At 36.3% G+C, this 25,940-nt stretch overlaps 1 protein-coding gene across 1 annotated transcript; it reads left to right on the top strand.

The window, feature by feature from the left end:
• The first annotated feature begins 5,820 nt into the window (after positions 1-5,820).
• On the top strand, positions 5,821-25,365 carry ADH4 (alcohol dehydrogenase 4 (class II), pi polypeptide). The gene is made up of 9 exons (XM_090266330.1): positions 5,821-5,937; positions 7,394-7,495; positions 8,562-8,703; positions 10,096-10,183; positions 13,550-13,781; positions 17,400-17,660; positions 21,839-21,974; positions 22,460-22,598; positions 24,915-25,365. Exons 1-9 carry the CDS (start codon positions 5,920-5,922, stop codon positions 24,937-24,939), a joined length of 1,143 nt encoding a protein of 380 aa, XP_090122456.1. The 5' UTR covers positions 5,821-5,919; the 3' UTR covers positions 24,940-25,365.
• The last annotated feature ends 575 nt before the right edge of the window (positions 25,366-25,940 follow it).

Below are 25,940 nucleotides of genomic sequence, written 5' to 3'. Positions count from 1 at the left end.
ATTGATGGGGCCCAGTGTGATCACAAAACTCTTGGGAATTTGGAATCCAGAACAAAGAAAATATGTTGATTCAGTCCCTTCCTAAGAGTCTAGGCCAGTAATATGTGACCTGGGGAAATAGTCAACCTGGGGAAATAATTTCAACCACATGAACAAAGAGTGAAAGAAAGCCAGTCTGCAGTAAGGGGAATGAAGAAGATGTATTAAAAACAGCAGAAAAGAAAATCAGAGTTCTGATGGAGGTCTAGTGCCTAGGTCCACTTCTTTCTTGAGACAGATTGCCCCTTTGCTTTTAGATTCCATGATGCACCCCTATACATTCATAATTAAATCTCTGGCTAAAGTCAGCTCAACTGGGATACTACAACCAGACTCATGTAATGCATGCAATTCTATAGCTTTTGCAATACAAAGTAAAGTGCAGTTCTAGCAGCTTTCTATCTGTGTAAGAGGATAGCCACCAAAGTATACATATCCTTTTTCTCTATGAGCAATAATAATATAGTTTCAGTGATCCATTAATATAATATCACCCAATTCTCTTTGTAATGCTTAATGGCAATTTGATCTGAAATCTTGGAACAGAGAAAATCTAATTAATTCAAAGAAATTGAACGAATGACATTGAAATAGTACCCTTACACGACCTATGAACTAACAAAGATAAGCATGTGGTAATTGATATATACATGAAACATGCACAAATAGAACATAAAAATTACAAAAGTAGAAGGTGCCAATATTTTTCATGTCTATTTATGGGAGAGGTTGTTTTGACTTTTGGTCATTAATTTTGTTTCTTTAAGTATAGAGAATATACTCATATGTAGAAAGAGAGTAGAGAGAAAATAGCATTCATTCTTTTGATTTCCCAATACAATAGTCAACTGAATTGTCTAAACTCTGAATTCTAATTTGAGTTTCATAAATGGGTCTACCAATCAGCAGAAGAAGTCCAATACCAAGCATTCAGAAAAGTGTATTAACAGTTACGGTATTTCTAAGGTAAATACTCAACTTGATCAACATTAATAAGCACCTAGTATTTTTCAGGATTTGGATGGTGTGAAATGAAGGTAAAATGCAATCTTTACAGTTAAGAAGGCCATTGAGAAGGTGTCCAAAAGGACACAAAAAATCAAACATGAGAGAATAAGTTTTGTTTTAGTAGCACTATCTATGTGTGAGAGTAAGAGGGGTACAAGCCTAATGAGTGCTATGGGGATTCAGAGGAAAAAGATCTTATCTAAAGATAAGAATTAGAAAAAGCAAGATAAGTCACCTGGGGATGAACTTGATGAATATTAGTATTTAGCAGGCAGATTGAAACACTGGGTGTTTCAATCAGAGCAAACAGTTTGAATAAAAGCATGGAGGCAGGAAGGCATGCAGTGCATTTGAGATAGATCTACCTTAGATTGAGTCAAAAAATATAAATGGGGAAACTTGGAAGGAAAGCTTTGAAATATAGGTTGGGTTGTAGGTAAATTATCTTAAATGCCACAGTGAAAGTTTTGTACTTAATTCAGTAAGAATTAGAGTTTTGTCTTATTTCTTTTATTTTTCTTATTTTTTTAATATGCTTTATTGATTATGCTGTCACAATTGTCACAATTTCTTTTCCCTTTGTTCCCCTCCACCCAGTGACCCCCCTCCCTCCATCTCCCACGCCCCTTATTCCATGCCCATTGGTTGTGCATATAGTTCCTCTCAACATCTTCCTGTCTGCTCCACTCCCTCTTACTATGCTTAATTCCTGTACCATCTCCCTCCCCTTCCCCCTTCCCCCTCCCTGCTGACCTCCCCCCGTAATGTTCCCCATACCTATAATTCTTTTCCCACTCTTGTTGCCTCCTTAGTTTGCCTTTGTTTCAATTCCCTAGCTTCTGTTGTTGGTTGTTGTGATACAGTTTTCATTTTCATGTTCACAATTTTGATCCTCTTTCTCCTAAACAAGTCCCTTTAACATTTTATATAACAGTGGTTTGGATCTGATGAACTCCTTCAGTTTCACTTTGTCCTGGAAGCACTTCCTCTGCCCTTCTATTCTGAATGACAGTTTTGCTGGATAGAGCAATCCTGGTTGTAGGTTTTTGCTTTTCATTACTCTGAATATTTCTTGCCAGTCCCTTCTTGCCTGCAGAGTTTCTTTTGAGAAATCAGCTGAGAGTTGTATTGGGACCCCTTTGTATGTAATTCTCTTCATCTCTCTTGCTGCTTTTAAGATTCTCTCTTTAGCCTTAGTTTTTGACATTTTGATTATAATTTGTCTTGGCGTCATTCTCTATGGGTCCAGATTTTTTTTTTTGAACTCTCTGTGCTTCCTGGACCTGTAAGTCTATTTCCTTCCCCAAGTTCGGGAAGTTCTGCTTCATTATTTTTTCACATAATTTTTCAATTTCTAGTTCTTCTTCTTCACCTTCTGGCAACCCTGTGATTTGGATGTTGGCTCGCTTATACCTGTCCCATAGGTTTCTGGGCCTCTTCTCATTTTCCTCACTTCTTGTTTCCTCTTTCTGCACTGGTTGACTGTTTGTTCCTTCCCTATGTTCTGATTTATTGATTTTATTCCTGGTTTTCTTTCCCTTACCACTAGTTTTGTATGTGTTTTTGTTCATTTCAGCAGGACTAGCCTTCATCCCCCCACCCCCATCTTGTTTAAGATCTGCTGTTAGGTCTGTAAGTATTCGTATAACCAAAGCTCTGATCTGTGCCTCAGAAAGATTTCCTATCTGCTGAGCTGTTAGATTACATATTTGCTGTCTGGTTAGCTGCGTCACCAGGATCTCTATCATGATCTGTGCCATTCTGACAGTTTTGTGTTTACCTTTGCTTCCTGGGTGGAGCTGTCACACCTCCTATGCTATAGGGGGTGGAGCCCCAGTTACTCGTCACAACCGGGCAACTCTTCTCACCACGCTGTAGAGGTGGGGAGTTCAAGATGGATTCCTGCCATTCACTCTTCGCTGAGAGACCGGGAGCCTCCTCTTCTGTCCCCATGCCCTCTGGCCTTCACAGTCCGAGGCAATGGGGGTCTGCCTTCCCTGGGCATTGGAATTGCAAGCTGATGGGTTTGGTCTGCAGCTGCTTCTCGCCTCCCCTTAAATACAGGTGTCTGTGCTTACCACCATCCCGCCGCCATTGCTGCTGCTGCCGCCACCAACACAGCTTGACCTCTCTGCCCTGGCGTCACCCCTCTTACCTGAATGAGCACCACTTCTTTATAACTTCATACATTGGACGTCCATGCAGCTTTATTTTCTGGAACTTCTGGTTATTTCTGGTTTTGTGGTAGTTGTATTCCTTCTTAGTTGTGGAGGGAGATGGAGCTTGTCAGTCTAGGCCTCCATCTTAGCTGAAAGTCTGTGTGTAAGAATTAGAGTTCTTGATGGTTTGAGACTGATAGAATAAAAACTGTTAAGTATACCAATCTAAAACCATTTTGAAACATTAACTGGAAGAGGGAGCACTGAAAGTAGGAGAATCAGCAACAGAGCTATTATAATCATGCAAGCAAGAAGTATTAGGAATTACCGCAGTATAGTAATAAAAATGGAAAGAGTGGGATGAAAGGCACACAACAGGTAGAATACACACATCTAATAAGCATCCTAGAGAGCAAGATCAGAACAATGAGAAAAATTGAAGATGCTAATGTCAGAAGAGAGTAATCCAAGAAAGGAGTCTGAAGCTTTGAAAGGAGATGAAGTTGTTCTGTGATCATAAATTCTGTTAAATTGAGATGTCTATGAGTTGATAGAAACTCCTGTCTAAATTCCAAATTAAAGGGAAAGAATTCATAAAAATATGATAAGAAAAGCTAGAAAAATCAAATACTACAGGGAAATTTTTTAATGGTCATTTTTTTTTTAATGAGGCCACTAACAACTTTCAAGAAAATGGTTTTAATTAAAAGAGATGAAATGAGATAATTTAAGAAGTGAAATGTAGGAATGAGACAGTGGAGGTAAAGAGTATAAATTATACTTCCAAAGAATATAATAGAACCACTTAATTATTCAACAATATAATATTAGTTAAAGTCTAGAAGAGATAGTGGAATACTATAGAACCATTAAAAGAAATAACATAAAGAAAACATACTGACAGATAGCAAAATATTATATCTTGCTAAATTTTTAAAACCACATACAACAAAAAACTTGCATGCACCAACATCAAGCCTCAAAGTATGTAAAGCAAAAAGAAAAGAACAGTGAGAAGCAAACAAATTTATAATAATGATCTTAAAACATCTTTCAGCAGTTAATGTACACTTGTAGAATAAACAGACCAAAACTCAGTATGAACTGGCTCCAGTACACTGCTGGTGCTTACTCTCATTAATACTCACAGAATACAAATTTAAAACAATTACTTATCGTTCCACCCCCACAGATTATCAACCATTTTAAAGTCTGGCAATTCCAAGCATAGGCAAGGACGTGGCCCAGTGGAAACTGACACTTCACTGCTGATACTTGAAGCCACGTTGTAAAAACAGTTTGACCTTGTCTATCAAAGTTGAAGACCCAACAATTCCACTCATAGTCAAAATATTTAACAACCTATATGGGACACTCCATTTTCCACAAACAGCCATGCAGGTATGATTCCCCGGGAACTCTGGTGCACAGCACCTGTGCTCACAGCCCTGTAAGGTTAGATGGAGGCACCAGGTACCTGCCTACTGGCATCGAGGGACTACTCTGTAGTGTGTGCAACCAGAGACCCAGAACCATCAGGAGATGGTTGATGAGCTCACACATCAGAGGGCCATGAGCATAGCTCCTCAGCAGTGATGTAAAGGGCTGCAACACAGTTCAGGGGATATTAGAAGTTTGGGGCAGTGGCTTTTTATCAAAAGTATTTCATTATTTTAACTGTTGGCATCACCTCAATAGCTACAAGCAAAATGAGTGAATCTCACAAACATGGGGTTGAGAGAAAAGACATGAAAGAATACATACACTAAGATTTCATTCATACAATACTTCTAACAAGTAAAACTAAATAATACTTACAGAGGAGCATAAATATGAAGAAATGCAAGAAAGTGATTATTGGGGTTGTGAAGAAGGATGGGTACAGGAAGGATTCTGGAGTAGTGCAAATGCCCTTTATGTGGTAACGCCTCTGTATATGTTTATTTATTTTTTATCCTCACCCAATGATATGTTAATTGATTTATGAGAGAAAGGAAGTAGTGGGGGAGAGAGAGAGAAGCATTGATGGGAGAAACATTGATTGGAAGCCTCTTGTACATACCCCACAGGGGATTGAACCTGCAACTTAAGTATGTGCCTTGACTGGGACTCAGACTAAAATATTTTGGTGTATGGGATGATGCTCCAACCAACTGAGCCACCCAGCCAGGGCTCAACTGTATATGGTATTTTTTTTGTTGTTTGTTTGTTTTTTAGGTTTTATTTCTTTATTTTTAGAGAGGGGAACAGAGGGAGGAAGAGAGGGAGAGAAACATCCATCAATTGGTTGCCTTTTGCATGCCCCCGAAGGGTACCTGGCATGTGTCCTGACAATCTAACCTGCAACCTTTCCCTTTGCAGGACAATGCCCAACCCAGTGAGCCACACCAGTCAGGGTTCATCGGTATATGCTTAACAAATTCTTATCTATTATCTTATATTTTGCAATAAGAGGGGAAAAAGTAAACAAAAATCTCCAATAGTGATTGGGATCAAAGATTGTTTGCATGAAATACGATAGCACAAATGACGTGATGAAGTATGGGCAGAAATACGAATCATAGCAACAAAAAAAAACACGATTGGTGAATAAAAGAGCAGGGATGGTATTTATTTAATGACATCCAATCCAGGATACAGAGGGAGCATCCTGGATAGAAGCAGAAGAACTTAAATCAGAGAGAAGCTTCCAAGGCGAGTTTCCCAAAGAAAAATGGGCACCAGGGGCAAAGTAAGCAAATATATTGTTTCTTTGTTCAGTTCTTATTTTATTGTGTACATTCACTAAAAGAAGCTTCCTTCAGAAGATTCAATTTAAGCTACTCACAGAAGGCATCCATTTAAATCTGATCAAAAGCATTGTCCATGCTAGTAATTTACTCTTAAGAAAATTACTGTGGATTTGTCAGAATACTACCATGAGAGTGTTAAATTAAATATTATTTGTGATGGCCAAAAACAAAGAGAGATTTGAGTAATTGTGCTATAACCATAAAACAGAGTTTTCATTTGTTAAAAGTAATGTTAGAGAAGAACATTAAAAATATTCATATTATATTAATAAGTAGGAAAAAGTGTATCACAATATATCATATATAATATAACCCCATTTGGGGATACTCAAAGGATTTACCTCCTAAAATTACCAGGTGGATTTTATTTCTTTTGTTCTTACTTGTATTTTGAAACTTCCCACAATTAATATCTATTTCATTTGTAAGTAAGACCAATGATATTTAAAAATATAATTCAAAATTACATAACACTATAAAAAATATGTATTCATGTTGTCAAATGCAAAAATAGTATCATTAGAATGGAGAATTATAGGTTTTTTTCTTTCTACTTTCAATGTTACTTATACATAAAACTAAAAATATAATGTTGAGGCTAAATAAATTTTTAATTATAGAATCCTTATTAATTTATAAAATTAATTTGTAAAATACTGCTAGATTTATTTTTATACATTTTTACCCAAATTCTTGCATAGAGACCAGATTTTTATTTAATTTATATTCCTGATAAATTTACTAATTATTTAAGCTTCACTTCTCAAACTTTCATGTGCACATGAATCACCTGGACCTTGTTCAAATGCAGATTTTGATTTAGGGGACTTGGGATAGGGGTTGTAGCTCTAACAAATTCCCTGATGATGTAAATAACTTCTGGTCTAAGGGAGGATCATACTATGAGTAGCAAACATGCAAAAAGCACATCTATGCTCTAGCAATAAGGACCAAGATCTTTCAGAGCTGATAACAAATCATTTAGTCAACAAATACTTACTGGCCACCTATCCTCTGCTACTGAGAGAGAGGAAAAATTCAAGACATTATATTAGGGTAAACTTTAATGCATGTGTTTTTTTCAAAAATTAGAAGCGCAATAACTAAAATGTAGATCATGACTTACTTTCAAAAAATATCCCTTTTTTAAAAAATAATATAATCATATAAAATACATAGCCACAAACTCCACAACTCCTTTTCATGCAATTATGGTATCAACATGATTTTTCCCCCCTAATATTCTCTTTCCCTCTCCCACCCTCCCATTTTTCCTCCTTTCTTCCCCTACTCCCGGCCTCTCCTTCCCCTCTCCTATCTCTCTCCCTCCCTCCCTCCCTCCCTCCCTCTCTCTCTTTCTCTCCCTCTCTCTCTCTCCCTGTCTCTCTCTCCCAGGTTATTAAGTGTAAAGCAGCCATTGCCTGGGAAGCAGATAAGCCACTTTCCATAGAAGAGGTTGAGGTAGCTCCCCCCAAGGCACATGAAGTTCGAATTCAGGTGAGTGGGGACTTTCCCTGGGCAGGACAGACAAGGCGCAAAGTGCAGACTTGTCTTCTGTCAGGTCAAGCCTCTGTGGTGTGACTGGGAAGCCCTGCAGTTTTCAGTACAGGGGAATTATATTTTTATGTTCAGATAAACCCAGGCCTTATCCCTGGGATGGGTAAGTTATTAATTATTTACCATTACTTATTGATATTGGGATTAAACTTTAACTAATGTACCTTAATGTTAATCATTAACCTTAAGAATCAGATTAAGTAACTCATATTACATTAGAATTAGTTGTTTTGTTTTTGTTTCAAGTTTCCAATTATCAGAAAGTGTTATTAAAGAGAAGATAGAAAATTTGGTCCAAAACAAAAGAAAGGAAAAACTGAAGTGCAGCCTAGGCAGCATTAGGTCTTGGGTGCCCAAATGAAGAGACAGGAGTAGGATCAGCAGGGAGAAGAGCCCACGATGAGTAGACAGATCATAGAGGGCAAGTTGGTATAATTTCTCCATTTTCCCCAGAGCTGGCTGGCCAGGGTTAAGTTTTTCCTCCAACCACCACAGTAAGGGTTTATACATGAGAATGAATGGGATAGCCTCATGAGCAAATCTTGAAGAAAAATAATACAAAGATAAAGCAGTAATTAATTTAGATAATTCTTTACTTAATATCTCACTTTTAACTATAAAATTTTTGTTATCTCTATTTCATTTCATGTCATTTCAACCAAATTTTAAAAAGGCCTAGAAACCTATGTTCTCTCCATTCCCTCTGCCTATTAGACTTTGTTTAAATTTTCATCATTACCTTTGATTTTTCCTCTCCTGGAGACTGTAACTACCAGTTTTATCTCCTTTTACGATTTTCCAAGGGCAGTAAAAGTCAGAAAACAGAGGTATTAGAGAAAAAAAATACATCCTAATATATTTTTATTTGCTATTTTTTTCAAAATATTATTCTTCTATTGAGCTCCAAGAGTGTTGTTAAGTTTCAAGGTGACATTGAAATTATCCTAAAATTATCCACCCAATGATATAATTGCAGAAACAACTCAAGTATGTGGTTGCTTTGTAGATAATCGCCACTGGTGTGTGCCACACTGATGCCCACATTCTCCATCCTAAATTTACGGAGGCACTTTTCCCAGTGATCCTTGGCCATGAGGCGGCAGGAATTGTGGAAAGTGTTGGGCCAGGAGTGACAGACTTCAAACCAGGTATTTTATTTTCTGATTCCAGTTAAGTGGAAATGTCAGACTATTTCAGGGATAATTTCTGATATATTCCTGGATTTGCACGCTATAACTGATCTCTATTTGCATAAGGGGACCATCTTTTCCAAAGCAAAACTGAGAAACACAATCTATCACAGTCTAACAATGAGACAGAATACTTCTTGAAGTCAGAACTGTCTAATAAAATTTGGGGAATATGGTCACTTGTTTAGATATACCACTGAGAAACTGTCCCATGAAGCAAAGCTACAAAGTTACATTAAACTGAAGCTAACACAGAGGCACAAATGACAACTTCTAACAACCTCCTCTAAAGAAAACTAACGTAATATTATGAAGAATTTAAAGAATGAGGTAGCTCATTCTATAGGTAGACTAAGTGAGAAATATTATACATATTGAAAGATAAAAATCATGTGTGAATGAAACATGCCAATGACTGAAATTATTTTCTTCAGATTAAATAATTGTTCTACCAAATACTGGAATATGGGCTATGTAATCCTCACTTGTCAGTCAGGATTACCATATCATTCTTTCTTCCTTTTAATGTGAATGCTCCAAACCTTGGTGTATATTACAATAGTATCTTTTGATTCCAAACAAGTTCATAAAAACAAATCACTTCTGGAAGTTTTACATCCATGAAGGAGTCTGACCAATGTAGTCCAAGATCTGCCACTTATTGGCTGTGTGATCTTAGCCAATTAAGTCACTCTTCTGTGACTCATATTTCTATTTTCTAAAATAGGACAATAATAACACCCATCTCATAAGGCTGTTCTGAGAATTAAGTGAGACAGTGAAAGTAAGCAGTTAGAATGATATCTGGCACATACTAAATGTTGAACAAATGTTAATTATCATTGGACCTTGGTCATCAGAGGATAGAAGCCATTTTTAAATCAAAATTGAATAAAAAGTAGAAAATGTGGAATTCGAGAATAAAACAAATGGTGAAACACAGTAATGGTACAAAGTTTACTCTCCATATCTAGCCTATCACTGTCCACCTCTTCTATTATATTGTATAAGGATGTTCTATTCCATACAGGTGTTTAGAAATGTGATAAAGAATAGTCATGATCTAGAGAGCCGCGATGACAGCAGAGTCTCAGATAGGACTCTTCTCCTGATGGTATCAATACCAATTTATTGCTTGACTGCCCAGCAGGGAAAAAAAATGAAGAGAAAGTGTAATACTTGGGGAAATCAGCAATCTTATAGAGTAACAAAATGTTATAGCCATCTATACTTTCTGCTGAACATAAAATGTATACCATAAAGAGTGGTGATTTTTACTAATCCTTTTGGTAGAAATCATTTAAAAGTAACATTTATTGGCACCATCCAGCATATGGCCTTTCTTTCTAGGTGACAAAGTAATTCCACTCTATGTACCTCGATGTAAAAAATGCAAGTTCTGCCTGAGTCCAGTCACAAATTTCTGTGCAAAACTCAGGTAAGATCTCTACACTGTTAGTAAGAGTGTACGTTGTTACAAATATTTTGGGCAGTACGTTGGCAATACCTAAATTGAAGTTAAAGAGGTGCATACTTTATACCTACCAATTCTACTCAGGTGTGTACAAGAAACTGTTGCAAAATCACCCAAAGAGACATGTGCTAGAATGTTCTTGAAAAACTTTATAATAGTCAACAATTGAAAAAAGCACAAATATCCATCAACAAGAGAGTAGATTACCACAGAGATTTTCAAATTTTTCACCTAACGGCACATAAACTAATTACTAAAATTCTGCAGCACACCAAAAAATATACTTTTTGCCGATCTGACAAAAAAAATAAGTAAAATTTTTGATTCATTCACATCAGACAGCTATTGTTGTATTGGCTGTTGTCATGTTTTGTTTTGTTTTTATTTCACCATCCAAGAGAAAAGATGTCAGTGCCCCTGACTAAATAGTCAGGTATTGCATGTTTTAAAAATTCTTGCAGCACTGGTTGAAAATTGGTGGATTAAGAAATTGTTATGTAACAATACAATGGAATAATATGTAAGTATCAAAATAGCTAAACTTGATCTACATGTATCAACATAGAACACAGTACTCCCCCTTATCCATAGTTTTGCTTTCCAAGGTTTTAGTTACACATGATAAACTCTGGTCTGACAATATTAAATAGAAAATTCCAGAAACAAATAATTTGTAGTTTTAGATTGTATGCTATTCTGGGTAGTGGGATGAAATATCTCTCCATCATGCCCCATTAAGCCCCAAAAGTGAGTCATCTCTTTGTCCAGCATATACACTTCCTACCCATTAGTCACTTAGTAGCCATCTTGGTTATTAGATCCACTATCACAGTATCTCAGTGCTTGTGTTCAAGAAACCCTTATTTTACTTAACAATGGTCCCAAAGAGTAACAGTAGTGATGCTGAATTCAGATATGTCAAAGAGAATCTGTGAAGTGCTTCCTTCAAGTGAAAAGATATGTATGTATGGGGGGGGGGCATAGTATATGCAGTCTATTAGGAAAAAGTCCAGACATTGTTAATATAATGAGAGTGATTTGGGTGATATTGATGTAACCTGGCAGCCAAGAACAGACTGGAATGCACATGCGTGAGCAATGATGACTTCACTGTACTAGTCAGTGGGGGCAGTAGTCACCGTTGAGTGAGTACGTATACTATGTGGCTGTCACATTCCAAATGACTGAGTAGAGCAACAAATCTGCATCAAATTTGCATTAAATTTGAACATTCCTGCATGGAAACTATTTGGATGATTCAGAAGGCCGCAGCATGGGCAACTGATGATTGGCAGCTTCGTCATGACAACACACCCACTCATGTATCACATCTCATAGAGTTTTTAGCAAAACATCAAATCACCCAGGTGACTCAGCCCCACTACAGCCCAGATTTGGCCACCTGTGACTTCTGGCTTTTCCCAAAACTGAAATCACCTTTGAAAGGGAAGAGATTTCAGACCATCAATGAGATTCAGGAAAATATGAAGGAACACCTGGAGAACTGTGTGAGGTCCCAAGGTACCTACTTTGATGGGGACTGAGGTGTCATTGTCTTATGTACAATGATTTTTATATCTTGTATCTTCTTCAATAAATGTCTCTAGTTTTCGTATTACATGGCTGGATACTTTCTGGACAAACCTTGTATGTAGGGTTCAGTACTACCCAAAGTTTCAGGCATCCACTAGGAGTCTTGGACGTATCCTACAGGGATAAAGGGGATCATTGTGATCTCACACAAATAATGTTAATGGAAAGATGTCACATACAAAAACAATATCATATACTGTTTATGGTTACAAGTGTATTAGTAAAGGTATAAACACATCACTGGAATGATAACTGTCAAATTCAGAATAGCAGCTACTTCTACAGAAGACGAGAGAGGTATGCAATGAAGCACAGTAACTTATTCCAAGGCCACATAGATATAAGTCTTAGAGCTAAATTTTGAATCTAGGCAATTAGCTCCAGAGTCCAAAATCTTAATCGCTTTACTCTTTACTTTATTGAGACTATAGAAAGATCCATTTGTCCTTAATGCTAATTGAAACTAGTTATGGTACTACTCTTATATCTATTACTGTGCTTCAATTTCTTCATCTATGAAATGGGGATAATACTAATGCCTATTTCACAGGATTGTTGCAGATATTCAAAGAATTAATACAACCTTTAATGTAATAACAGATTTGGGCCATGACTATCAATTCTTTCTGACATCACAAAAAGATAAGATATTATGTGCCTCCAGAGGAAAATACACAATACCACATTTGAAGTACTTCTACAAAATATATAAAACCCAAATCAGACCAAGCATTTGGATCTATATATATGTATGTGTGTGTATATATATATATGTATATATATATATGTGTGTGTGTGTGTGTGTGTGTGTGTATTAGTTTAGAGGACATTTGGGGATAGAGAAACATGTTAAACCAGATTATAGCAATGTAACAAGAAAAATCCAGAATGAGGAAAGCTCAACGGGACCAATGACTGTTTCTTCAAAAAATAAACTGCAAGGAAAAAACAAGAGGGTAAGAGAGAATCTATAAATTAAAAGAAATTTAAGAGATATCAACAGAATGCAATGTGTGGACTTATAAGAATCTTTATCTTTTAAAGCTACGTACTGAAATATTTACAATGAAAAATGGTATCTGGGATTTCCTTCAAAATAGGCCAAAATGGGGACAGAGTAGGTGGTGGGGTGGGGAGTCAGGGTGGGTTATAGATGAAACTAGATCAGCCATGAGCTGCTAATGGCTGAAGCTAGGAGATGCTTCTGTGGAGATTCATTACACTATTCTTTCTACTTTTATATTTGTTTGAATTTTCCATAATAAAAATTTTTAAAGAATTAATACATGTAAAATCCTTAAAAGAACTTCTAGCACATAAAAATTATTCCATAAAGTTTATTATTACCATTATTACTATCGTTAGACTTACAACTATTATATCTATTATGTTATTATTATATATTAGTTATATTATATTGTTATATTATTTATATTATGTTATTTATATGATATATAAGTACAAAATTTATTATATTATAATATAATATCATATCATATATTTGGGCAAAAGTCCCAAATCATTTTTTCAAATTCTCCATATCATAAAATTTATTATATTATAATATAATATCATATCATATATTTGGGCAAAAGTCCCAAATCATTTTTTCAAATTCTCCATATCATAAAATTGTCATAACTAACATAAAATTGTCATACCTAACTTTTTCTTTTCAGGAAAGTAATCAGTAGGCCATTAACTTTTTTTTTTTCATCTTTTAAAAAAATTCTCTAGTCAATTTAAAAATGCTATTGTTGATCAAGAAGTAATGGAAGACAGAACCAGCAGGTTTACCTGCAAAGGAAAACCAGTTTACCATTTCATGGGGACCAGTACCTTCTCTCAGTACACTGTAGTATCAGATACTAATCTTGCCAAAATAGATGATGATGCAAATTTAGAGAGAGTCTGTCTGCTTGGATGTGGGTTTTCAACTGGCTATGGAGCTGCAATCAATGCTGCCAAGGTAAAATCATGAATCACCAGGTTATAGAAAATAGAAGTTACTGGGAGGCTGCATGATAAAGCAGCTAGAATATCTTCAAACCCTGGCTGTGTCATTTATCCACCTTTATGATTTTAGACAAGTTATTTAACCTCTCTACTGCTACCTCTCTATAATAATATCGACTACAAATCACTGTGGGAATAATTAAATCACAAACATCTGGCCCAGTGGCTGGTATACAGTTGGTACCCAGACCATGTTAATTTCTTTTCCTATACTAGTATGTTATATTATAGTCTGTCTTTAATTTAAATACAGCCTGCTTAAATGTGCTGCCTATATATGAATCCTTATCCTGGGACAGCAGTCCCAGTCAAGAGACAATAGAAACTATAGAGACCCACCCATCTCTATATGACCACTCCTACTTTCTCCCTGATGCTACAGGTTTCTCTCCATACACTGTGGGAGTTCTTCTCTGCCTGTCATCCTCTCCTTTTGTGGCTCTGATAGAAGGTCTCAGATGGCAGAACTGATGGTGGCAAGATGTGTCCCTGGAATCCCATGTTAGAATTTATAAGCTCTCCAAAGCTGTTTAACTAAGAGACAAGAGAGATGTCGGTATCCCTCAAACAATCTCCTTATTTAATCCTCCTTGACACAGGTCTTCATTCCTTAACTCCAAATTGCAAAATCCAACTAAAATTGGTCTTTCTAAAACAACAGATCTGAAGATTTCATTCCCCTTTCATTACTCCTCTTTTCCTTCAGTGATTCTTCCTACTCCTTCCTGTCCAGTCTCACTGTTCAGGGTCTGGCCTCCAGTCACTGTAGCCTCTGGGCTTTCTTTGCACACCCTGCTCCCATCAACACTGCCAGCAAAGCTCCCCCACCTCTTTGGGCTGACTCTATTTGTTTGTCCCTTCCCATCGGAAAACTACTCCAGCCTTTTGGGCATGCATTCGGTGCCCCTCCCAGTTTTCCCCCAAGTATCCGTGTTTATTCCTATCTAGGTTTTTATTACACAATGAAGAAATTCCTCATTATGAAACTATTCTTCTTCCTATGAAACTATTTGCTCCTAGAAGGCAAGACCTCTCCTGTTCATTGTGATATCTCCAGAGCATAGCCCTTTCCTTGGCACAGTAGGAATGTAATAATATTTCTGTGAATAAGTGAAAATATCTAGGTTCATATGCAGCCCTTAAGACATCTTGGTGAGGTGTGGTCCTCAGTTTTGCAACAAAAATTTATTTTTATCAGGTTGCCTAGAGTTGTTCAGTGTCAAGGAAACAAAGTCAGGCTAATGAAAATGAGGTTGATCTAGCAGCCAGAATATCAAAGTATGACTTTTTGTTGAGAATTTTATTGGCCAAGCACATAGGGATGCTACTCTTGGCCATCAGCGCATTATCTCCCTCTAAAAATCATTTGTTCATTCATTCATTCATTCACTCACTCATTAATAAAAACTAAAAGTTGTATGGGCAGCCATACTACAATCTGAAGGTTCCTGGAGGAAAGGTGTTAGTTGGGTGGAGTTAACAGCCAATGTGACCTTGGCAGTCAAGGCACATTCCCCTGCAGATAGCATTGGAGTCTCAGGGAAGAATTATTACTCTTTGGGCTACAAACATACCCTTTTCTAGACACTATGTAGACTCTCACCTTCTGCTACTATAATGTTTCTTCAGGAATATTAACACTAGAGATTCAGCTATAATGTCCTTTTAAATCTAGTAAAAGTTGATCTAAATTTGCAGAACACATTCTTCCTGCTATTGAGGAACAGGTAAACTACCTCAGGAAATCCTCAAAGAAGAAAAATAAATCTGATAGAACTAAGTGAAGGGAAGTGAAGTATCAATAATTCCGGACAAAAGACAAGATCCTTAATGAAGCTTAATTTACTTCTGGGAAGAAAAGTGATGCAACAATTCTGTATAATTATTAGGGACCTCCCACAACATCACCATAACCCCTAAGTCTTTTTAATTTGCTTGTAATCTTTACAGCTAAATTAATCACATTTCACAGAGATCTTTAGAAGTATTAAAATGTCCTGTAATAATGTTGTCCGCAGATAGAAAATCAAATGGGGGGAGGGGGCAGATTTTATAGTGACCGACCCAGTGCTGCAATCAAAAGCACTTTTACAAACAATGATCCAGTTATATAACACAATCAGTGAAGTGTATTCAATTTATATACTGTTGTGTGCTGTCCCAAGAATCAAACTCCTGCATACAACATTGCTGCAATGGGAAAAATGCATTTCTATGTTCAATGAGACTTTCAGGCAAGCTTTTTGACATAGTCTCTGGAGAAATATATTTGGAAATAAACTAAACACATACCACAATATTATAGTAAATAGTACAGCAGGTATGTAAATCAATATTCTGAATATTTACAAAATACATTTTTATTTTGCCTGAATAGCAAAATCTAGTATATACATACCCAATATCATGCATAAAGTAAGAGATGCACATTCTCTCTATTCCTTAGTAACTTTTTCCAATTTAGAATGCATTGATTTTGTTCCTTTCCTTTTGTTTATGCTTTAATTTAAAGTTTCCCATTATCACTAGAAAACAATAAACATTTCTCTATAGTTTTTTTGTTTGTTTGTTTTTTTGCCACTATCTCACTCTACAGATTAACACATTCCAATTGGCACTACACTCTGACTGAAGAATCAAGAAAAGTTTTGTGGCCCTGGCTAGGCTGCTTTGTTGGTTGGAGCATTGTCCCATACACCAAAAGGTTGCAGGTTCTATCCCCAATCAGGGTACATACCTAGGTTATGGGTTTGATTTCTCTCCTCTCTCTCTCTTTTTCTCTCTCTCTCCTCACCCTCCCCTCTCTCCCTAAAATCAATTATTTTAAAAACATATCCTCAGGTGAGGATAATTTTTTTAAAAAAGAAGTTTTATGGGGGGAGTGCTATTTAAGTCAACCGCAAAATATAGATTATACTTCAATTAAAGAAAATAAGGTGAAAAGTGCAGCATGCTGAAGGGACAGCATGGACTAGGACATGAGGAAAGGAAAGTGACAGTTTTGTGGCTGGAGAACTGAGAATGTCATGAAGGTGAAGTCAGAAGTTAATAGGGGATCAGATCATAAAAATCCTCCAATGCCATGCAAAAAAAATTGGATCTCAGCCATTTAAACAATTGATAACTGGGATAACTAAGTTAATTTACATTTAGAGAAACATTAGTGGTCATTCAAAACGGTGACATTAACACAACCAAATAAGGTTGATTAGAAAAATAGACAACAATTAGTTGTGATCTACTTGAAAGGGCAAACAATAAACCCTTTCTAATGTGTGAGCTTTAACATTTTGTTCTGATAACACTAAAGGGGAAAAGAAAACAGGGAAATTATTTCCACTTGGGCTTGTTCCTTACAAATGGATGATCTTAATGGCCCTCAAATGATTCTCCAAATTTAATCAATGACTCATTCATTGTCACACTGGTAACTTTCCCTAATGGGCCATATCATTTAGTCTTATGACAGGAAGTCCTTATTTATATATTTTTGCCCCCCACCTCACTCTGTACCCTTAAAAAAAAGTGGAACTAGATGCTTTAAGTTAACTTATGATTTTCTTGCCTGCAGGTAACCCCAGGTTCTACTTGTGCCGTCTTTGGCCTGGGAGGCGTCGGCCTTTCTGCTGTAATTGGTTGTAAAGTATCAGGAGCTTCTAGAATCATTGCTATTGATATCAACAGTGAGAAGTTTGAGAAGGCCAAAGCTCTTGGAGCCACTGACTGCCTCAATCCTAGAGACCTACAAAAACCGGTCCAGGAGGTCATCATTGAAATGACCAGTGGGGGTGTGGATTTTGCATTTGACTGTGCAGGTGGATCTGAAGTCATGGTATGTATATATTTTATAACACTATATAATAAATCATATTTATTAACATTAATAAATATTGACAATATGTATACATTAATACATTTATTCACTTCATGTTTAATATATAATAAATTGTGCTTTTATAAGCCCATTTATTAATAGCATATTAGATATTGTCTGGTATATTATAATTGATATATAATCTATAATAAACATTACTTATTACTAGTCAATATTAATGTTATTAATATTTCTCTCCATTCATCCTCATGAAACTAAGAGAAAAGTTAAAAATAAAAACTTTTGAAGAATTGTGACTGCAAGAAATGAGCAGCAAAAATGAGAAAAGAAAAAGGCAGATTTAAAGGAGGAGTGAGATAATGTTACTGAGGTGCCCACTCCCATCAAAACCTAGAGCAGAAAAAAAATAAAACCTAGAGCAGGGAGAGGCCAGCAACCTACACACAATCCAGTTCTGTCTGTCAGACCTCAATAAACAAACTGCAAAATTAAGTCCAAATTATATATTTGAGATTTTCAATATATTAAATACACACGTACTGCAAAAGTAAACCTTTTACTCCTAAACACTACAATTCTGTATCATTCAGATTTCCTCTCTCAGGACGGGCTCTGACTTGCAGGAGCCTCTGAGAAGGGCCTGGGCAGCCACACTGGCTGCAGCCGGGAAGGCGGCCCTGTCTGCTCTATTCCGGAACACAGGGAGAGCCGACCGCACAGGCAACAGTGGAAAAGGTCACTTGCCAGAGTGCCCAGCGTTATTACCCAGCAAATGTCCACCTAATATATATTTGCTCAAAAATATTAAGTATAGTTTTGTTTATTTTGTTTATTTTTTTCTTAATGAAATGACCAAAGAATTCATCAACTAAGTCTGCCAGTGGCTCCTGCTTCTTTCATTGGTGAGAGCGGTAAAGTGTGTTTTTTTGCTTTTATTTACACCTTCACTCAGCCTGGCTCCTAAAACCCTTCTCTAGGGAAGGTGTAAAAATAACATTCTATACTTTAACTAGAGCAGGCTTTGCCAGTTCTTCCTCTTGGTCCTTACCTGACTGGTCCATTCCCCAGAAGAGAGTGGAGACCAGAAAGCCTCTGAGAGCAGCAAGCTGCCATTCCTGGGTCTTTTCTCCCAGAATGGTTTCATTGTAATAGTATAACTGTTTAAAAGAGGGTCTGAAAGGTAATAAGCATTCAATAAATGTTAGCAGTAACTGAAAGTCATGCATTAAGAGCTTCTTGTCCTGCACTGGTTCCCTGGGTTCAGAGCTTCCCGCCCTGCAGTTTGCAATGTGCCACAACCATTCCTCCACTTTCTGTAGCTCAAATTTTTTACAAATGTTGAAATTCAGCCTATTTACCTTATGTCCCTAGTACAGATATTCTCAACACTGGCTATACTTTGTAAGTGCCTGGAGAGTTGGGTTTTTTTAGTACCAGTGGTCGGGCCACACCTTAGATGTTCTTATGAGTTGGGGACTCAGGTGCCGATATTTTTTACAAGTTTCTCAAGTTGAGAACCACTAACCTAAAATTTGGCAGGTTCTATTATTAACTGATTTATTATACAAAAATTTTTTTAATTATGGAATAGAATTACACTAGAGAACCCAAATTTTAAAAGATACAATTTATTAATCACAAGAAAAGATGAACTAGGTACTTACCCTTCCACCAAAAGTGTCCAGAACTAGGTAAAGTTAAAATTCTGGGTTGTAGAGGAGATGCCAGTAATGACTATGAATGTGATTTCAATGACCTCTTATGCTCTCAAGCAGCCTAAAGAACTCAGCAGAATAATTACAAAGTTACGAAAATTGACAATTTTATAAGATTTTGAAAATTCAAAATAATTCTCACCAAAAGTTATCAGAGACTACTAAATAAAACCTTTAATTTACATATAATGCCCATTTAACTAAGTCATCATTACAGAGGTTAATTCCTTGCTTAGAGCAAAGCTCAGAAATGTAGAAAAAAGCAACAGTAAAACATTAAAGAAGAAAAAATAGAAAACAGAAATAGATGTAAGCAGCTACCTTAAGGGGACCAGTAGTCTTTTCCCCTCGCTATGAATCTATGTCACGTATGTAAACAAAAATGGTTCTGCCATGTAAAAATTGCAAAGAGTAGAAGAGTTTCTATTTAGAAGTAGTAGGAATTCTCAAAACAATAAATAAACACATAATCAAATAAAAATGTCAAATTATATTCTTGAAGTTCTAGGTCATTGTATTGGGTTGCCCAAAACATCCACTTAGTTTTTTCCATAAAATGAAAAACACAGTTTTCATTTTCACCAGTAACTTTATTGATTTGGATATTTTGAGTATGTCAGCTATCTCCTATGTGGTAGGACACTGATTGTTCCCAATTAATGTCTCGATTTGATCTCTATCAACTTCAACTGGTCTATCCAACTGTGGAGCAGTCAAGTGATAAATCTCCAGCACAAAACTTCACAAATCACTTTTCACATGTTCAGTCAGTCACAGCACCTTCTGCATACACTGCACAAATCTTTTTATTTTATTTTATTTTTTGCATTTCAGTTGAGCTTTTACCTTTCTAGAAATAATAAAGCATAATATGCCAAAAATGTTGCATATTTTCTTCCATCTTCAATATTAAAATGGCTACACAAAAATTCACCAATTTTGATAAGTTTTTTTTAATGCATGCTGATATGACAGCTGTCACATGTAACAAAATTGTTTTGAATGAAGTTAAAGACAAATAAGTGCTACTAGAGCCATCTTATGGAAAAAAACAAATGAACTTTTCGGCCAACCCAATATCTCCTGTCACTAGAAAGACACACAGAGAGAAGATGGAGAGAATTTATTGAACTTCAAATTCCTTCTTTCATATAGTGATCAGTGATGAAAAAGAACTATATTTCCTATTAGAACTCTGTAAAAGTAAAAACTGCCCCAACAGGTCAGAATCAAGTTGCCCACTGACTATGGCAAAGGATATGGGACAAAGTTTACATTTTTCTTCTATAATATTAATCTGAAAACATTTTTTTATATTTTTTGAATCCTCACCCGAGGATATGTTTACTGATTTTATAGAGAGTGGGAGAGAGAGAGAAACATCAGTGTGTGCCTGAAACATCCATCTGTTGCCTGCCGCGCATGTCCCAACTGGGAATTGAACCCGCAAGTCTCAAAACATTTTAAATGTTTATCAATTTACCATAGTGCTTCTAAGTAGAATGGCCATCCACAAGTTTATACCTTTCTTACACTTGCCTACATCTTCAACCTTTAGGAGTTTTAACTTCATCCCAAACTTGCAGTAGGTAATATAACAATGTTTTCTCTTTCTCTCATGCAAAAATCAATAAAACTCCCCTAAATTGCTGTTTTCTATGTGGTGAGTCACCAATCAAGGAAGTTCAAATTTGTGGCTTCACAATCTCAACATGAAGTCCTCTTGGTTGCTACAGCAGGAAAGGGGACAGCTGGCAGGTTGCACACTGGCTTTTCTGTTTTGTCTAGGAAATGATACACTTCACTTCTGCAAAGTTCATTGGCCAGAACTAATAACATAACTCCACCTAACTGCAAGAAAGAGAACACTGTTTTTTAAGTAGAGAAGTAATGAAATGTTTGAGCAGCAGCCAGTATCATTTTAACTGCTTTGCCCAGTATCACTTTAACTGCTTTGCCCTCTATCTTAAGTGACATTTTCATTTGTCCTACATTGAGATCTACTAAGATACCTCATCTAGTGAATAATCACCCTCTTCATGATTTTAAAGATTTTGATTCTATGCAAACATTTTAGTCTATACCCATGGTTAATATTCAAAAGGTTGTTGAATAGAGTTTATAATATCTTCTATACATCTTTTCTAACTTCATATTTGTGTGTTTTTCTTGATATACAATATTATACATTCTAGGTTCAGTGTAACTATGGTATTAAACAGGGTGAAATAATATGTTGTTTCTAATATCTTTTTGATGAAGCTCAATATTTTATTGAATGTTCTACCTGAAACAAAGCCTTGAGCCTCAATCTACTATATTACTACCTCATTAGCTTGACTCCCATTATTTCATATGCAGAGTTGTCTAAATTTTTCCTAAAACACAGTACATATGCACAGTGAAGACATGTTCTACTTTTCTACTTACTCATCTAGTGTTTTTTGTTTGACTTTCCAGAAAGCAGCCTTGGACTGTACAACAGTAGGTTGGGGATTGTGTGTTCTCATTGGAGTAGCTATTGGTGACAAAGGATTGACTATTTCTCCACTACAGATATTAATGGGCCGTACTATCAAAGGAACAATATTTGGTGGTCAGTTTTTTTTCTTTTAATATTCTCCATAGTAGTACTCCTCATATTCTTATAGTGAAGATTATTGAAGGGAGAGGAAAATGACTTGTTTAAATATTGAGTGCATAGAATACATGTAAAGACTACATAAAAAGCTATTTTATTAACTACTTGAGAGCAAATAGTGTTTGTATAGAAAGATAACTACATTTTGCAAATTGAAGTTCAATTTGCATTAACACGAACCAACATACAGGAACAAAAGGTAAACTTGAACCAAACAGAGATAATTTCTTATCTAGAAATAAAAAATAATTTTGAATTTTTCCTATGAAGAAAATTTTTAAAGTAGATAAAAATATAGAAAATTAAAGATGGAAGGCGGGTTAATCTATGTGGAGCAAGCCAAATCTGACCAAATAATTTTATTCATTCAACAAACACTGATTAAACTACCTGTTCATGTCAAGCACCATCCTTTAATTGGACTTTTGGCCAAATTACAGGTTGGAAAGGTAAAGATTCTGTCCCAAAGCTGGTTACTGACTACAAGAATAAGAAATTCGAACTGGATGCATTGGTGACCCATACCCTGCCTTTTGACAAAATCAATGAGGCATTTGACCTAATGTACCAAGGAAAAAGGTAAATTACCAAACAGATGGGTAAGTGGTTTGAAAAACCTTTATGATGATTTCATTTGAGGTTAAAAACTAATCAGTTCATTTTCTGACCTTTTTCATATCACCAGATATATAGAGGTGCTTTAAAGATTAAATAATGCCCCTAGCTAGTGTGGTTCAGTTGGTTGGAGTGTCAACCCATACAGAAATTGGGATGGCACACACGTAGGTTGTGAGTTCAAGAGCCAGCCAGAGCACATATGGGAAACAATTAATCAATTTTTCTCTCTCATATTGATGTTTCTCTCTCTGTCTCTCTCCCTGCCTCTCTCTCTAAAATCAATAAACATATTTTTAATTTTTAAAAAAAGATTAAATAATAACAATTTGTAGAAAAAACCCACTTCCTACCTTCCTACTCTGTTTCCATAATATAAACACTGTGCCAACATAGAGTGATGACACATATTTTTTTCTTTCACAAAGTCATTAACTTAGTTGGGGCTGCTCCCTAGAAAGAGAGGTTTCTATACTATAACATCAGGTCCCTCTAGTACAGTATAGTCCTGGCTCTGAAATCCATATGTTCTGCAATTTGACAAAGAGTGCAAATGGCAGGCCCTTCTCTATCAGAATCAAGTGAAAACCATAGAAAGGTGAGCAGTGAGTGGCAGGTATCAGATGCTTACAGGATGTCCCAAATCTCTCATTCTCTTGCTTTGTCATGGGTCTTCTATAAGACACATCTGATCCACAATTTAAGCTCTCTTGTGCTCCCTTGGCATGGACCCTGAGAAGTGATTTATAGAAATGTCCCAACTGGGGGACCCATAGCAGCTGGGGAGTGGGCAAGAATAGGATCAATGGTTTTGGTTAAAATGATCAAGCACAGCCCTGATCAATAGAAGCAAAAGGCAAAACACCAGGAACAATGTTGCACGGGAAGATGCAGGACACAAAAGCAAACAAAAGAGAAGACGTTACAAAATGGGGGTGGTGGGTGGGAGGAGGAGTTAAGTTAAATGACAGGAGTTTGAAGCTGAGAAGCAATGTCATAAAGGAAGAAGACAGGTCCATGGTGTGAGGAGCCAGGCTATTTCAGAGGGAAGAAACCTGAGGAAATGTCCCTACTGACATGAACTCCCTAATTTGAAACATATTATCTACAACATATCAAAAAGAAATGCAATAAAAAGAAAAGAAACAAACATTTTTTAAGCTACACTAAGTAATTTAGTGCAAAAGTCCCACAATATCTTGCACAATTTCAAAATCCCTATATTCCTCAAACTAGGAGTTGACTTGGGCTTGGGGCCTTGGATCCTGACACTCACAGCTCCTCCACCACTGCTCACTTCCCCCTGGAGTTCTCAGTCATGGAATATACCCAACAAGGAATGCTAAGTGGCAGCCAAAGGGAAAATGTTGCATTGCTTTATTAATAATGGGTCACGTCTCCGTACTCTTAAAATAGGACTGGTGATCACTGGTAGAAGGGAGGCCTAGGGGAAACACCTGAATGAGGCCTCCTACTCTCCCTCTGGCCCTCTGAGAAGACCACCTGAACGCCCTCACAGATGGAAAAATGGCAACAGAATAGGCAAAGGATGGGCCTTCCCAAGTGTGCTTATCACAGGAGCACAGGAAACAGAAGTGAGGATAGGCCCTCCTGCCATACAAACTGCACAGAATCAAGGAAGCAGAGCAGAGGAGATGGGTTACAGTAATCAGCTGGCCAATGAAGGGGCCGTGACCTTGACTCATGGTGAGGAAAGGACACAGAGGTTCTCCCTCCACAGAGAGGTGCAGCTTCGAGTCCCTGAGTGAAGAAAACATTTATGCATGGCAACCTGCAGCTCCATCAGTAAGATCTGAGATAAGGAACTCTGTTTCTGAGGCTTGTTCCCTATTTTGCTATTGCATGTTGAAGGATTCACTCAGGAGTAGGAATGTTTGTGTTATCAGAAAGCAGCATTCCAACACACCAGCCACCTCCTCTTTTATGCCCAATTTGCCCTCGGCTACAGGAGAGCCAAGAGCAGTGTCTGTCCCAGGACAAAGGCCCCACTACAACACTGGCATGCTCTACTTCTCCACAGCACCACGAGGTCGCAAGCAAGTGAGGGTCTCCAATTCTCCCCAGCTTACTGACATCATATCTAAATATTATGAATGCCATAACTGGAAGAGGATAACAAGATAAGAGAAATTAGGCTTACCAAATTGTGTCTCTAAAGAAAGATTAAATCAAATCCTGAAATGGAAAAACAAAAATTGTGAGTTCTGGTTAAATTTATCAAAAAATATTATATTTATTTTTATATGTAATTGTTAACAGCATTCGAACAATCCTGACCTTCTGAAGAAGCCAGGAACAATTTGGAAGACTGTCTGACTGAATATGAACCTGACTGGTTAATTTATAATCTGGTATGATGAACCAAGGATCGCCATGAATTTAAACAAATACTTACAGTCAACATCTCAACATCAAATAGCTATAAAGATCACAGCATTTGTAGTAAAATATGTTAATATCTCCTGTGTTAAATAATTATGGTCACTGATGTGTTTATGAATAGACTCATATGATGTTTGGAAATTGCTTAAAACTAGTTTTGGAGAAGTGGGAGTGAGAAATGAAGGGGCAATTTTAAAAAACTAGATTGGCTATATGTTCACAATTTTTTAGTTTGGGTGATAAATATATGGGGCTTCAGTATATTGTTCTGCTTTTAGTGTATGTTTAAAATTTTCCATAATAAAAATTTTACTAGAAAAAAATCTCATATATATGTACAAAAATACATATATCTTTAAAATATATATTACATATATAATGCTGTTATATAACTTTTGAGTTCCAATAAGCTACAAGCTACTCTTCTTTAATAAGCTGCTAAATAATTTCCTTTTTAATATCTGTGAATTTCTTTTCAGTTAGCCCCACTTTACCTATGTGAACTATAATCACAATTTGGATATCAGAGGCTATACAAATAAATAATATGAAATTGAAGAATTTTAAAAAGAAAAAAAAACATATCTATGCTCTCAAATTTCCATCTTTATTAAATAATTGCCCTTTTCATCTTTGATAATTATTACAACATATAATGCTTAGAGCTTTACAGACTATAATGATCTGTAATTTGAACTAAGTAATCTATTTTCTATAGTCAACTAAAAGTGAAAGAAAGCAATGTATTTATAGTAAAATAATGTAAGCAAAATATTTATAGCTACAAGATTTAACAAACAATTAGATTTATATGAAGAACAAAGTGAGTTTTCAAACCATTACACCCATAGATGCTACATGAACAGTTTAAGGACAAGACTGATAATAACTTAGATAAGATTA

Source organism: Furipterus horrens, unplaced genomic scaffold, assembly GCF_987537825.1.
Source record: "Furipterus horrens unplaced genomic scaffold, mFurHor1.1.pri manual_scaffold_2, whole genome shotgun sequence".
NCBI lineage: Eukaryota > Metazoa > Chordata > Mammalia > Chiroptera > Furipteridae > Furipterus > Furipterus horrens.
This window is presented reverse-complemented; position numbering and strand designations above follow the sequence as displayed.

Bases quoted from the DNA above. Each gene is read 5' to 3' on its own strand.
- ADH4 (XM_090266330.1), top strand. The intron at 10,184-13,549 runs GTAAGATCTCTA...AAAATTCTCTAG, and splicing joins AATTTCTGTGCAAAACTCAG to TCAATTTAAAAATGCTATTG. The intron at 17,661-21,838 runs GTATGTATATAT...TTGACTTTCCAG, and splicing joins CAGGTGGATCTGAAGTCATG to AAAGCAGCCTTGGACTGTAC.